Source organism: Oncorhynchus gorbuscha, linkage group LG21 (genome assembly GCF_021184085.1).
Source record: "Oncorhynchus gorbuscha isolate QuinsamMale2020 ecotype Even-year linkage group LG21, OgorEven_v1.0, whole genome shotgun sequence".
Taxonomy (NCBI): Eukaryota; Metazoa; Chordata; class Actinopteri; order Salmoniformes; family Salmonidae; genus Oncorhynchus; species Oncorhynchus gorbuscha.
In genome coordinates this window covers 438,988-455,776 of record NC_060193.1, presented here as the reverse complement: position 1 = coordinate 455,776, position 16,789 = coordinate 438,988, and the positions used below count along the sequence as shown (strand labels likewise).

The 16,789-nt window shown below is 35.1% G+C and overlaps 1 protein-coding gene across 1 annotated transcript in view; it reads right to left on the bottom strand.

Moving 5' to 3' along the window:
• Positions 1-16,789, bottom strand: part of kif1c (kinesin family member 1C) — a gene marked incomplete at its 3' end in the record, with an annotated part of 128,756 nt that overhangs the window by 29,638 nt on the left and 82,329 nt on the right. The window contains 2 exon segments of the mRNA XM_046319964.1: positions 74-149; positions 10,479-10,558. Coding sequence (XP_046175920.1) covers positions 74-149; positions 10,479-10,558 — 156 coding nt within the window.

Genomic DNA, 16,789 nt, shown 5'->3' with positions numbered 1-16,789 from the left:
ACACAGTTACCAGATTAGATAGATTAGAGTGTGTGTGCATGCGTAGGTGTGTGTGTGTGTGTGTGTGTCGTACCCCTTTAGGAGAGAACACCCCTAATGTCCCTCCATCTTCTTTGATGGACACTCCCATCTCAGCCAGCAGAGACTCTCTGGGGGGGGGACATAAAGACAACATCTATAATACCCTCTCTGGGGGGGGGACATAAAGACAACATCTATAATACCCTCTCTGGGGGGGGGACATAAAGACAACATCTATAATACCCTCTCTGGGGGGGACATAAAGACAACATCTATAATACCCTCTCTGGGGGGGACATAAAGACAACATCTATAATACCCTCTCTGGGGGGGGACATAAAGACAACATCTATAATACCCTCTCTGGGGGGGACATAAAGACAACATCTATAATACCCTCTCTGGGGGGGACATAAAGACAACATCTATAATACCCTCTCTGGGGGGGACATAAAGACAACATCTATAATACCCTCTCTGGGGGGGACATAAAGACAACATCTATAATACCCTCTCTGGGGGGGACATAAAGACAACATCTATAATACCCTCTCTGGGGGGGGGACATAAAGACAACATCTATAATACCCTCTCTGGGGGGGACATAAAGACAACATCTATAATACCCTCTCTGGGGGGGGGACATAAAGACAACATCTATAATACCCTCTCTGGGGGGGACATAAAGACAACATCTATAATACCCTCTCTGGGGGGGGGACATAAAGACAACATCTACAATACCCTCTCTGGGGGGGATATAAAGACAACATCTATAATACCCTCTCTGGGGGGGGGACATAAAGACAACATCTACAATACCCTCTCTGGGGGGGGGGACATAAAGACGACATCTATAATACCCTCTCTGGGGGGGACATAAAGGCAACATCTATAATATCCTCTCTGGGGGGGGGACATAAAGACAACATCTATAATACCCTCTCTGGGGGGGGACATAAAGACAACATCTATAATACCCTCTCTGGGGGGGGACATAAAGACAACATCTATAATACCCTCTCTGGGGGGGGGACATAAAGACAACATCTACAATACCCTCTCTGGGGGGGGGACATAAAGACACATCTATAATACCCTCTCTGGGGGGGGACATAAAGGCAACATCTATAATATCCTCTCTGGGGGGGACATAAAGACAACATCTATAATACCCTCTCCTGGGGGGGCATAAAGACAACATCTATAATACCCTCTCTGGGGGGGACATAAAGACAACATCTATAATATCCTCTCTAGGGGGGACATAAAGACAACATCTATAATACCCTCTCTGGGGGGGGGGGGACATAAAGACAACATCTATAATACCCTCTCTGGGGGGGGGGGGGACATAAAGACAACATCTATAATACCCTCTCTGGGGGGACATAAAGACAACATCTATAATACCCTCTCTGGGGGGGAACATAAAGACAACATCTATAATACCCTCTCTGGGGGGACATAAAGACAACATCTATAATACCCTCTCTGGGGGGGACATAAAGACAACATCTATAATACCCTCTCTGGGGGGGGGGGGGGGGGGGGGGGGGCATAAAGACAACATCTATAATACCCTCTCTGGGGGGGGGGGACATAAAGACAACATCTATATTACCCTCTCTGGGGGGGGGGGGGACATAAAGACAACATCTATATTACCCTCTCTGGGGGGGGGACATAAAGACAACATCTATAATACCCTCTTTAAAACTGGGAGGGGGTATTATACAACACAACATCTATATTACAACATCTATAATACAATACAACATCTATAATACAATACAACATCTATAATACAACACAACATCTATAATACAACATCTATAATTAAACATCTATAATACAATACAACACCTATAATACAATACAACATCTATAATACAATACAACATCTATAATACAACATCTATAATACAATACAACATCTATAATACAACATCTATAATACAACATCTATAATACAATAAAACATCTATAATACAACATCTATAATACAATACAACATCTATAATACAACACAACATCTATAATACAAAATCTATAATACAATACAACATCTATAATACAATACAACATTTATAAAACAATACAGCATCTATAATACAACATCTATAATACAACATCTATAATATAATACAACATCTATAACACAACATCTATAACACAACATCTATAATACAACATCTATAACACAACATCTATAATACAAAATCTATAATACAATTCAACATCTATAATACAACATCTATAATACAATACAACATCTATAATACAATACAACATCTATAATACAACACAACATCTATAATACAACACAACATCTATAATACAACATCTATAATACAATACAACATCTATAATACAACATCTATAATACAATACAACATCTATAATACAACATCTATAATACAACATCTATAATATAATACAACATCTATAACACAACATCTATAATACAACATCTATAATACAACATCTATAATACAACATATATAATACAATACAACATCTATAATACAACATCTATAATACAACATCTATAATACAACATCTATAATACAATACAACATCTATAATACAGCATCTATAATACAACATCTATAATACAATACAACATCTATAATACAATACAGCATCTATAACACAACATCTATAATACAACATCTATAATATAATACAACATCTATAATACAATATCTATAACACAACATCTATAATACAACATCTATAATATAATACAACATCTATAACACAACATCTATAATACAACATCTATAATACAACACAACATCTATAATACAACATCTATAATACAATACAACATCTATAATACAACATCTATAATACAACATCTATAATACAACATCTATAATACAATACAACATCTATAATACAGCATCTATAATACAACATCTATAATACAATACAACATCTATAATACAATACAACATCTATAATACAACATCTATAATACAATACAACATCTATAATACAACATCTATAATACAACATCTATAATACAATACATCTATAAGACAACATCTATAATACAACATCTATAATACAATACAACATCTATAATACAACATCTATAATACAATACATCTATAAGACAATACAACATCTATAGTACAACATCTATAATACAACATCTATAATACAATACAACATCTATAATACAACATCTAAAATACAACATCTATAATACAACATCTATAATACAACATCTATAATACAACACCTATAATACAATACAACATCTATAATACAACACAACATCTATAATACAACATCTAAAATACAATACAACATCTATAATACAACATCTATAATACAACATCTATAATACAATACAACATCTATAATACAACATCTATAATACAACACAACATCTATAATACAACATCTATAACACAACATCTATAATACAATACAACATCTATAATACAATACAACATCTATAATACAATACAACACAACATCTATAATACAATATCTATAATACAACATCTATAATTAAACATCTACAATACAACACAACATCTATAATACAACATCTATAATACAACATCTATAATTAAACATCTATAATACAATACAACATCTATAATACAACATCTATAATACAACATCTATAATACAATACGACATCTATAATACAACATCTATAATATAACATCTATAATACAACATCTATAATACAATACAACATCTATAACACAACATCTATAATACAAAATCTATAATACAACATCTATAATACAACATCTATAACACAACATCTATAATACAATACAACATCTATAATACAACATCTATAATACAATACAACATCTATAATACAACATCTATAATACAACATCTATAATACAACATCTATAATACACCATCTATAATACACCATCTATAATACACCATCTATAATACACCATCTATAATACAACATCTATAACACAACATCTATAATACAACATCTATAACACAACATCTATAACACAACATCTATAACACAACATCTATAACACAACATCTATAATACAATACAACATCTATAATACAACATCTATAATACAACATCTATAATACAACATCTATAATACAACATCTATAATACAATACAACATCTATAATACAGCATCTATAATACAACACAACATCTATAATACAACATCTATAATACAACATCTATAATTAAACATCTACAATACAACATCTATAATACAACACAACATCTATAATACAACATCTATAATACAATACATCTATAATATAATACAACATCTATAATACAATACAACATCTATAATACAACATCTATAACACAACATCTATAATACAACACAACATCTATAATACAACATCTATAATACAATACAACATCTATAATACAACATCTATAATACAACACAACATCTATAATACAATACAACATCTATAATACAACATCTATAACACAACATCTATAATACAACACAACATCTATAATACAACATCTATAATACAATACAACATCTATAATACAACATCTATAATACAACACAACATCTATAATACAATACAACATCTATAATACAACATCTATAATACAATACAACATCTATAATACAACACAACATCTATAATACAACATCTATAATACAACATCTATAATACAATACAACATCTATAATACAACATCTACAATATAATACAACATCTATAATACAACATCTATAATACAACATCTATAATACAACATCTATAATACAACATCTATAACACAATACAACATCTATAATACAACATCTATAATACAACACAACATATATAATACAACACATCTATAATACAACACCTAAAATACAACACATCTATAATACAACATCTATAATACAACATGTATAATACAACATCTATAATACAACATCTATAATACAACATCTATAATACAACATCTATAATACAACATCTATAATACAACATCTATAATACAACATCTATAATACAACACAACATCTATAATACAACATCTATAATACAACATCTATAATACAACACAACATCTATATTACAACATCTATAATACAACACCTAAAATACAACATCTATAATACAACATCTAAAATACAACATCTATAATACAACACCTATAATACAACACCTATAATACAATACAACATCTATAATACAACACAACATCTATAATACAACATCTAAAATACAATACAACATCTATAATACAACATCTATAATACAACATCTATAATACAATACAACATCTATAATACAACATATATAATACAACACAACATCTATAATACAACATCTATAACACAACATCTATAATACAATACAACATCTATAATACAATACAACATCTATAATACAATACAACACAACATCTATAATACAATATCTATAATACAACATCTATAATTAAACATCTACAATACAACACAACATCTATAATACAACATCTATAATTAAACATCTATAATACAATACAACATCTATAATACAACATCTATAATACAACATCTATAATACAACACAACATCTATAATACAACATCTATAATACAATACGACATCTATAATAAACATCTATAATACAATACACATCTATAATACAACATCTATAATACAACATCTATAATACAACATCTATAATACAATACAACATCTATAACACAACATCTATAATACAAAATCTATAATACAACATCTATAATACAACATCTATAACACAACATCTATAATACAATACAACATCTATAATACAACATCTATAATACAATACAACATCTATAATACAACATCTATAATACAACATCTATAATACACCATCTATAATACACCATCTATAATACACCATCTATAATACACCATCTATAATACAACATCTATAACACAACATCTATAATACAACATCTATAACACAACATCTATAACACAACATCTATAACACAACATCTATAACACAACATCTATAACACAACATCTATAATACAATACAACATCTATAATACAACATCTATAATACAACATCTATAATAAAACATCTATAATACAACATCTATAATAAAACATCTATAATACAATACAACATCTATAATACAACATCTATAATACAACACAACATCTATAATACAACATCTATAATACAACATCTATAATTAAACATCTACAATACAACATCTATAATACAACACAACATCTATAATACAACATCTATAATACAATACAACATCTATAATATAATACAACATCTATAATACAATACAACATCTATAATACAACATCTATAACACAACATCTATAATACAACACAACATCTATAATACAACATCTATAATACAATACAACATCTATAATACAACATCTATAATACAACACAACATCTATAATACAATACAACATCTATAATACAACATCTATAATACAATACAACATCTATAATACAATACAACATCTATAATACAATACAACATCTATAATACAACATCTATAACACAACATCTATAATACAACATCTATAATACAATACAACATCTATAATACAACATCTATAATACAACACAACATCTATAATACAACATCTATAAACACAACATCTATAATACAACATCTATAATACAACATCTATAATACAATACAACATCTATAATACAACATCTATAATACAACATCTATAATTAAACATCTACAATACAACATCTATAATACAATACAACATCTATAATACAACATCTATAATACAATACAACATCTATAATACAACATCTATAATACAACACAACATCTATAATACAACATCTATAATACAATACAACATCTATAATACAACATCTATAATACAACATCTATAATACAACATCTATAATACAACATCTATAATACAACATCTATAATACAACATCTATAATACAATACAACATCTATAACACAACATCTATAATACAAAATCTATAATACAACATCTATAATACAACATCTATAACACAACATCTATAATACAATACAACATCTATAATACAACATCTATAATACAATACAACATCTATAATACAACATCTATAATACAACATCTATAATACACCATCTATAATACACCATCTATAATACACCATCTGTAATACACCATCTATAATACAACATCTATAACACAACATCTATAATACAACATCTATAACACAACATCTATAACACAACATCTATAACACAACATCTATAACACAACATCTATAACACAACATCTATAATACAATACAACATCTATAATACAACATCTATAATACAACATCTATAATAAAACATCTATAATACAACATCTATAATAAAACATCTATAATACAATACAACATCTATAATACAACATCTATAATACAACACAACATCTATAATACAACATCTATAATACAACATCTATAATTAAACATCTACAATACAACATCTATAATACAACACAACATCTATAATACAACATCTATAATACAATACAACATCTATAATATAATACAACATCTATAATACAATACAACATCTATAATACAACATCTATAACACAACATCTATAATACAACACAACATCTATAATACAACATCTATAATACAATACAACATCTATAATACAACATCTATAATACAACACAACATCTATAATACAATACAACATCTATAATACAACATCTATAATACAATACAACATCTATAATATAATACAACATCTATAATACAATACAACATCTATAATACAACATCTATAACACAACATCTATAATACAACATCTATAATACAATACAACATCTATAATACAACATCTATAATACAACACAACATCTATAATACAACATCTATAATACAACACAACATCTATAATACAACATCTATAATACAATACAACATCTATAATACAACATCTATAATAAAACATCTACAATACAACATCTATAATACAATACAACATCTATAATACAACATCTATAATACAATACAACATCTATAATACAACATCTATAATACAACACAACATCTATAATACAACATCTATAATACAATACAACATCTATAATACAACATCTATAATACAACATCTATAATACAACATCTATAATACAACATCTATAATACAACATCTACAATACAACATCTACAATACAACATCTATAATACAATACAACATCTATAATACAACATCTATAATACAACATCTATAATACAACATCTATAATTAAACATCTATAATTAAACATCTATAATTAAACATCTACAATACAATACAACATCTAAAATACAAAAAAGCAACTGTCCTCACTCTGTTCTCTCCCTCTCCTCCTCTCTAGCCTCCTCTCTAGACTCCTCTCTAGCCTCCTCCCTCTCCTCCTCTCTAGCCTCCTCCCTCTCCTCCTCTCTAGCCTCCTCCCTCTCCTCCTCTCTAGCCTCCTCCCTCTCCTCCTCTCTAGCCTCCTCTCTAGCCTCCTCCCTCTCCTCCTCTCTAGCCTCCTCCCTCTCCTCCTCTCTAGCCTCCTCCCTCTCCTCCTCTCTAGCCTCCTCCCTCTCCTCCTCTCTAGCCTCCTCTCTAGACTCCTCTCTAGCCTCCTCCCTCTCCTCCTCTCTAGCCTCCTCCCTCTCCTCCTCTCTAGCCTCCTCCCTCTCCTCCTCTCTAGCCTCCTCTCTAGCCTCCTCTCTAGCCTCCTCTCTAGCCTCCTCTCTAGCCTCCTCCCTCTCCTCCTCTCTAGCCTCCTCCCTCTCCTCCTCTCTAGCCTCCTCTCTAGCCTCCTCCCTCTCCTCCTCTCTAGCCTCCTCCCTCTCCTCCTCTCTAGCCTCCTCCCTCTCCTCCTCTCTAGCCTCCTCCCTCTCCTCCTCTCTAGCCTCCTCCCTCTCCTCCTCTCTAGCCTCCTCCCTCTCCTCCTCTCTAGCCTCCTCTCTAGACTCCTCTCTAGCCTCCTCCCTCCTCTCTAGCCTCCTCTCTAGCCTCCTCTCTAGCCTCTTCCCTCTCCTCCTCTCTAGCCTCCTCTCTAGCCTCCTCCCTCTCCTCCTCTCTAGCCTCCTCCCTCTCCTCCTCTCTAGCCTCCTCCCTCTCCTCCTCTCTAGCCTCCTCTCTAGCCTCCTCCCTCTCCTCCTCTCTAGCCTCCTCTCTAGCCTCCTCTCTAGCCTCCTCCCTCTCCTCCTCTCTAGCCTCCTCCCTCTCCTCCTCTCTAGCCTCCTCTCTAGCCTCCTCTCTAGCCTCCTCTCTAGCCTCCTCCCTCTCCTCCTCTCTAGCCTCCTCCCTCTCCTCCTCTCTAGCCTCCTCTCTAGCCTCCTCTCTAGCCTCCTCTCTAGCCTCCTCTCTAGCCTCCTCCCTCTCCTCCTCTCTAGCCTCCTCTCTAGCCTCCTCTCTAGCCTCCTCCCTCTCCTCCTCTCTAGCCTCCTCCCTCTCCTCCTCTCTAGCCTCCTCCCTCTCCTCCTCTCTAGCCTCCTCCCTCTCCTCCTCTCTAGCCTCCTCTCTAGCCTCCTCTCTCTCCTCCTCTCTAGCCTCCTCTCTAGCCTCCTCCCTCTCCTCCTCTCTAGCCTCCTCCCTCTCCTCCTCTCTAGCCTCCTCCCTCTCCTCCTCTCTAGCCTCCTCTCTAGCCTCCTCTCTAGCCTCCTCCCTCTCCTCCTCTCTAGCCTCCTCTCTAGCCTCCTCCCTCTCCTCCTCTCTAGCCTCCTCTCTAGCCTCCTCTCTAGCCTCCTCCCTCTCCTCCTCTCTAGCCTCCTCTCTAGCCTCCTCTCTAGCCTCCTCCCTCTCCTCCTCTCTAGCCTCCTCTCTAGCCTCCTCTCTAGCCTCCTCCCTCTCCTCCTCTCTAGCCTCCTCCCTCTCCTCCTCTCTAGCCTCCTCCCTCTCCTCCTCTCTAGCCGCCTCCTCTCTAGCCGCCTCCTCTCTAGCCTCCTCCTCTCTAGCCTCCTCTCTAGCCTCCTCTCTAGCCTCCTCCCTCTCCTCCTCCCTCTCCTCCTCTCTAGCCTCCTCCCTCTCCTCCTCTCTAGCCTCCTCTCTAGCCTCCTCCTCTCTAGCCTCCTCCTCTCTAGCCTCCTCTCTAGCCTCCTCTCTAGCCTCCTCCCTCTCCTCCTCTCTAGCCTCCTCCCTCTCCTCCTCTCTAGCCTCCTCCCTAGCCTCCTCCTCTCTAGCCTCCTCCTCTCCTCCTCCCTCTCCTCCTCTCTAGCCTCCTCTCTAGCCTCCTCCCTCTCCTCCTCTCTAGCCTCCTCTCTAGCCTCCTCTCTAGCCTCCTCTCTAGCCTCCTCCCTCGCCTCCTCCTCTCTAGCCTCCTCCTCTCTAGCCTCCTCTCTAGCCTCCTCTCTAGCCTCCTCTCTAGCCTCCTCTCTAGCCTCCTCTCTAGCCTCCTCCCTCTCCTCCTCCCTCTCCTCCTCTCTAGCCTCCTCTCTAGCCTCCTCCCTCTCCTCCTCTCTAGCCTCCTCTCTCTCCTCCTCTCTAGACTCTCCCCCACTCTCACCTCTCATGTCGTATAGATTCAGTCTTCCTCAGTTTCTCCTCCCATGTCTCGTTCAGCTCAGCAATGATCTTCTCAGTCTCCTAGACAACCCATCAGAACCCAGAATCAGACACAGTAAACTAAACTAGTAGACTATTAGAGACAGGTGTCTAGGACAGTAAACTAAACTAGTAGACTATTAGAGAAAGAAGTCTAGGACAGTAAACTAGTAGACTATTAGAGACAGAAGTCTAGGACAGTAAACTAAACTAGTAGACTATTAGAGACAGAAGTCTAGGACAGTAAACTAGTAGACTATTAGAGACAGAAGTCTAGGACAGTAAACTAGTAGACTATTAGAGACAGAAGTCTAGAACAGTAAACTAAACTAGTAGACTATTAGAGACAGAAGTCTAGGACAGTAAACTAGTAGACTACTAGAGACAGGAGTCTAGGACAGTAAACTAGTAGACTATTAGAGACAGAAGTCTAGAACAGTAAACTAGTAGACTATTAGAGACAGAAGTCTAGAACAGTAAACTAGTAGACTATTAGAGACAGAAGTCTAGGACAGTAAACTAAACTAGTAGACTATTAGAGACAGAAGTCTAGAACAGTAAACTAGTAGACTATTAGAGACAGAAGTGTAGGACAGTAAACTAAACTAGTAGACTATTAGAGACAGGAGTCTAGGACAGTAAACTAGTAGACTATTAGAGACAGAAGTCTAGGACAGTAAACTAGTAGACTATTAGAGACAGGAGTCTAGAACAGTAAACTAAACTAGTAGACTATTAGAGACAGGAGTCTAGAACAGTAAACTAAACTAGTAGACTATTAGAGACAGGAGTCTAGAACAGTAAACTAAACTAGTAGACTATTAGAGACAGAAGTCTAGGACAGTAAACTAAACTAGTAGACTATTAGAGACAGAAGTCTAGACAGTAAACTAGTAGACTATTAGAGACAGAAGTCTAGGACAGTAAACTAAACTAGTAGACTATTAGAGACAGAAGTCTAGACAGTAAACTAGTAGACTATTAGAGACAGAAGTCTAGGACAGTAAACTAGTAGACTATTAGAGACAGAAGTCTAGAACAGTAAACTAGTAGACTATTAGAGACAGAAGTCTAGGACAGTAAACTAGTAGACTACTAGAGACAGGAGTCTAGGACAGTAAACTAGTAGACTATTAGAGACAGAAGTCTAGAACAGTAAACTAAACTAGTAGACTATTAGAGACAGAGGTCTAGGACAGTAAACTAGTAGACTATTAGAGACAGAAGTCTAGAACAGTAAACTAGTAGACTATTAGAGACAGAAGTCTAGAACAGTAAACTAAACTAGTAGACTATTAGAGACAGAGGTCTAGAACAGTAAACTAGTAGACTATTAGAGACAGAGTCTAGGACAGTAAACTAAACTAGTAGACTATTAGAGACAGAAGTCTAGGACAGTAAACTAAACTAGTAGACTATTAGAGACAGAAGTCTAGAACAGTAAACTACTAGAGACAGAAGTCTAGGACAGTAAACTAAACTAGTAGACTATTAGAGACAGAAGTCTAGGACAGTAAACTAAACTAGTAGACTATTAGAGACAGAAGTCTATAACAGTAAACTACTAGAGACAGAAGTCTAGGACAGTAAACTAAACTAGTAGACTATTAGAGACAGAAGTCTAGAACAGTAAACTAAACTAGTAGACTATTAGAGACAGAAGTCTAGGACAGTAAACTAGTAGACTATTAGAGACAGAAGTCTAGGACAGTAAACTAGTAGACTATTAGAGACAGAAGTCTAGAACAGTAAACTAGTAGACTATTAGAGACAGAAGTCTAGGACAGTAAACTAGTAGACTATTAGAGACAGAAGTCTAGGACAGTAAACTAAACTAGTAGACTATTAGAGACAGAAGTCTAGAACAGTAAACTAGTAGACTATTAGAGACAGAAGTGTAGGACAGTAAACTAAACTAGTAGACTATTAGAGACAGGAGTCTAGGACAGTAAACTAGTAGACTATTAGAGACAGAAGTCTAGGACAGTAAACTAGTAGACTATTAGAGACAGGAGTCTAGAACAGTAAACTAAACTAGTAGACTATTAGAGACAGGAGTCTAGAACAGTAAACTAAACTAGTAGACTATTAGAGACAGGAGTCTAGAACAGTAAACTAAACTAGTAGACTATTAGAGACAGAAGTCTAGGACAGTAAACTAAACTAGTAGACTATTAGAGACAGAAGTCTAGACAGTAAACTAGTAGACTATTAGAGACAGAAGTCTAGGACAGTAAACTAAACTAGTAGACTATTAGAGACAGAAGTCTAGACAGTAAACTAGTAGACTATTAGAGACAGAAGTCTAGGACAGTAAACTAGTAGACTATTAGAGACAGAAGTCTAGAACAGTAAACTAGTAGACTATTAGAGACAGAAGTCTAGGACAGTAAACTAGTAGACTACTAGAGACAGGAGTCTAGGACAGTAAACTAGTAGACTATTAGAGACAGAAGTCTAGAACAGTAAACTAAACTAGTAGACTATTAGAGACAGAGGTCTAGGACAGTAAACTAGTAGACTATTAGAGACAGAAGTCTAGGACAGTAAACTAAACTAGTAGACTATTAGAGACAGAGGTCTAGAACAGTAAACTAGTAGACTATTAGAGACAGAGGTCTAGGACAGTAAACTAAACTAGTAGACTATTAGAGACAGAAGTCTAGGACAGTAAACTAAACTAGTAGACTATTAGAGACAGAAGTCTAGAACAGTAAACTACTAGAGACAGAAGTCTAGGACAGTAAACTAAACTAGTAGACTATTAGAGACAGAAGTCTAGGACAGTAAACTAAACTAGTAGACTATTAGAGACAGAAGTCTATAACAGTAAACTACTAGAGACAGAAGTCTAGGACAGTAAACTAAACTAGTAGACTATTAGAGACAGAAGTCTAGAACAGTAAACTAAACTAGTAGACTATTAGAGACAGAAGTCTAGGACAGTAAACTAGTAGACTATTAGAGACAGAAGTCTAGGACAGTAAACTAGTAGACTATTAGAGACAGGAGTCTAGAACAGTAAACTAGTAGACTATTAGAGACAGGAGTCTAGGACAGTAAACTAAACTAGTAGACTACTAGAGACAGAAGTCTAGGACAGTAAACTAGTAGACTATTAGAGACAGGAGTCTAGGACAGTAAACTAGTAGACTATTAGAGACAGAAGTCTAGACAGTAAACTAAACTAGTAGACTATTAGAGACAGAAGTCTAGGACAGTAAACTAGTAGACTATTAGAGACAGAAGTCTAGGACAGTAAACTAGTAGACTATTAGAGACAGGAGTCTAGGACAGTAAACTAGTAGACTATTAGAGACAGAAGTCTAGGACAGTAAACTAGTAGACTATTAGAGACAGGAGTCTAGACAGTAAACTAAACTAGTAGACTATTAGAGACAGGAGTCTAGAACAGTAAACTAGTAGACTATTAGAGACAGAAGTCTAGGACAGTAAACTAAACTAGTAGACTATTAGAGACAGGAGTCTAGGACAGTAAACTAAACTAGTAGACTATTAGAGACAGAAGTCTAGAACAGTAAACTAGTAGACTATTAGAGACAGAAGTCTAGAACAGTAAACTAGTAGACTATTAGAGACAGAAGTCTAGGACAGTAAACTAGTAGACTACTAGAGACAGGAGTCTAGGACAGTAAACTAGTAGACTATTAGAGACAGAAGTCTAGAACAGTAAACTAAACTAGTAGACTATTAGAGACAGAGGTCTAGGACAGTAAACTAGTAGACTATTAGAGACAGAAGTCTAGAACAGTAAACTAGTAGACTATTAGAGACAGAAGTCTAGAACAGTAAACTAAACTAGTAGACTATTAGAGACAGAGGTCTAGAACAGTAAACTAGTAGACTATTAGAGACAGAGGTCTAGGACAGTAAACTAAACTAGTAGACTATTAGAGACAGAAGTCTAGGACAGTAAACTAAACTAGTAGACTATTAGAGACAGAAGTCTAGAACAGTAAACTACTAGAGACAGAAGTCTAGGACAGTAAACTAAACTAGTAGACTATTAGAGACAGAAGTCTAGGACAGTAAACTAAACTAGTAGACTATTAGAGACAGAAGTCTATAACAGTAAACTACTAGAGACAGAAGTCTAGGACAGTAAACTAAACTAGTAGACTATTAGAGACAGAAGTCTAGAACAGTAAACTAAACTAGTAGACTATTAGAGACAGAAGTCTAGGACAGTAAACTAGTAGACTATTAGAGACAGAAGTCTAGGACAGTAAACTAGTAGACTATTAGAGACAGGAGTCTAGAACAGTAAACTAGTAGACTATTAGAGACAGGAGTCTAGGACAGTAAACTAAACTAGTAGACTACTAGAGACAGAAGTCTAGGACAGTAAACTAGTAGACTATTAGAGACAGAAGTCTAGGACAGTAAACTAGTAGACTATTAGAGACAGAAGTCTAGGACAGTAAACTAGTAGACTATTAGAGACAGAAGTCTAGGACAGTAAACTAGTAGACTATTAGAGACAGAAGTCTAGGACAGTAAACTAGTAGACTATTAGAGACAGAAGTCTAGAACAGTAAACTAGTAGACTATTAGAGACAGAAGTCTAGGACAGTAAACTAGTAGACTATTAGAGACAGAAGTCTAGAACAGTAAACTAGTAGACTATTAGAGACAGAAGTCTAGGACAGTAAACTAGTAGACTATTAGAGACAGAAGTCTAGGACAGTAAACTAAACTAGTAGACTATTAGAGACAGAAGTCTAGAACAGTAAACTAGTAGACTATTAGAGACAGAAGTCTAGGACAGTAAACTAAACTAGTAGACTATTAGAGACAGGAGTCTAGGACAGTAAACTAGTAGACTATTAGAGACAGAAGTCTAGGACAGTAAACTAGTAGACTATTAGAGACAGGAGTCTAGAACAGTAAACTAAACTAGTAGACTATTAGAGACAGGAGTCTAGAACAGTAAACTAAACTAGTAGACTATTAGAGACAGGAGTCTAGAACAGTAAACTAAACTAGTAGACTATTAGAGACAGAAGTCTAGGACAGTAAACTAAACTAGTAGACTATTAGAGACAGAAGTCTAGACAGTAAACTAGTAGACTATTAGAGACAGAAGTCTAGGACAGTAAACTAAACTAGTAGACTATTAGAGACAGAAGTCTAGACAGTAAACTAGTAGACTATTAGAGACAGAAGTCTAGGACAGTAAACTAGTAGACTATTAGAGACAGAAGTCTAGAACAGTAAACTAGTAGACTATTAGAGACAGAAGTCTAGGACAGTAAACTAGTAGACTACTAGAGACAGGAGTCTAGGACAGTAAACTAGTAGACTATTAGAGACAGAAGTCTAGAACAGTAAACTAAACTAGTAGACTATTAGAGACAGAGGTCTAGGACAGTAAACTAGTAGACTATTAGAGACAGAAGTCTAGAACAGTAAACTAGTAGACTATTAGAGACAGAAGTCTAGAACAGTAAACTAAACTAGTAGACTATTAGAGACAGAGGTCTAGAACAGTAAACTAGTAGACTATTAGAGACAGAGGTCTAGGACAGTAAACTAAACTAGTAGACTATTAGAGACAGAAGTCTAGGACAGTAAACTAAACTAGTAGACTATTAGAGACAGAAGTCTAGAACAGTAAACTACTAGAGACAGAAGTCTAGGACAGTAAACTAAACTAGTAGACTATTAGAGACAGAAGTCTAGGACAGTAAACTAAACTAGTAGACTATTAGAGACAGAAGTCTATAACAGTAAACTACTAGAGACAGAAGTCTAGGACAGTAAACTAAACTAGTAGACTATTAGAGACAGAAGTCTAGAACAGTAAACTAAACTAGTAGACTATTAGAGACAGAAGTCTAGGACAGTAAACTAGTAGACTATTAGAGACAGAAGTCTAGGACAGTAAACTAGTAGACTATTAGAGACAGGAGTCTAGAACAGTAAACTAGTAGACTATTAGAGACAGGAGTCTAGGACAGTAAACTAAACTAGTAGACTACTAGAGACAGAAGTCTAGGACAGTAAACTAGTAGACTATTAGAGACAGGAGTCTAGGACAGTAAACTAGTAGACTATTAGAGACAGAAGTCTAGACAGTAAACTAAACTAGTAGACTATTAGAGACAGAAGTCTAGGACAGTAAACTAGTAGACTATTAGAGACAGAAGTCTAGGACAGTAAACTAGTAGACTATTAGAGACAGGAGTCTAGGACAGTAAACTAGTAGACTATTAGAGACAGAAGTCTAGGACAGTAAACTAGTAGACTATT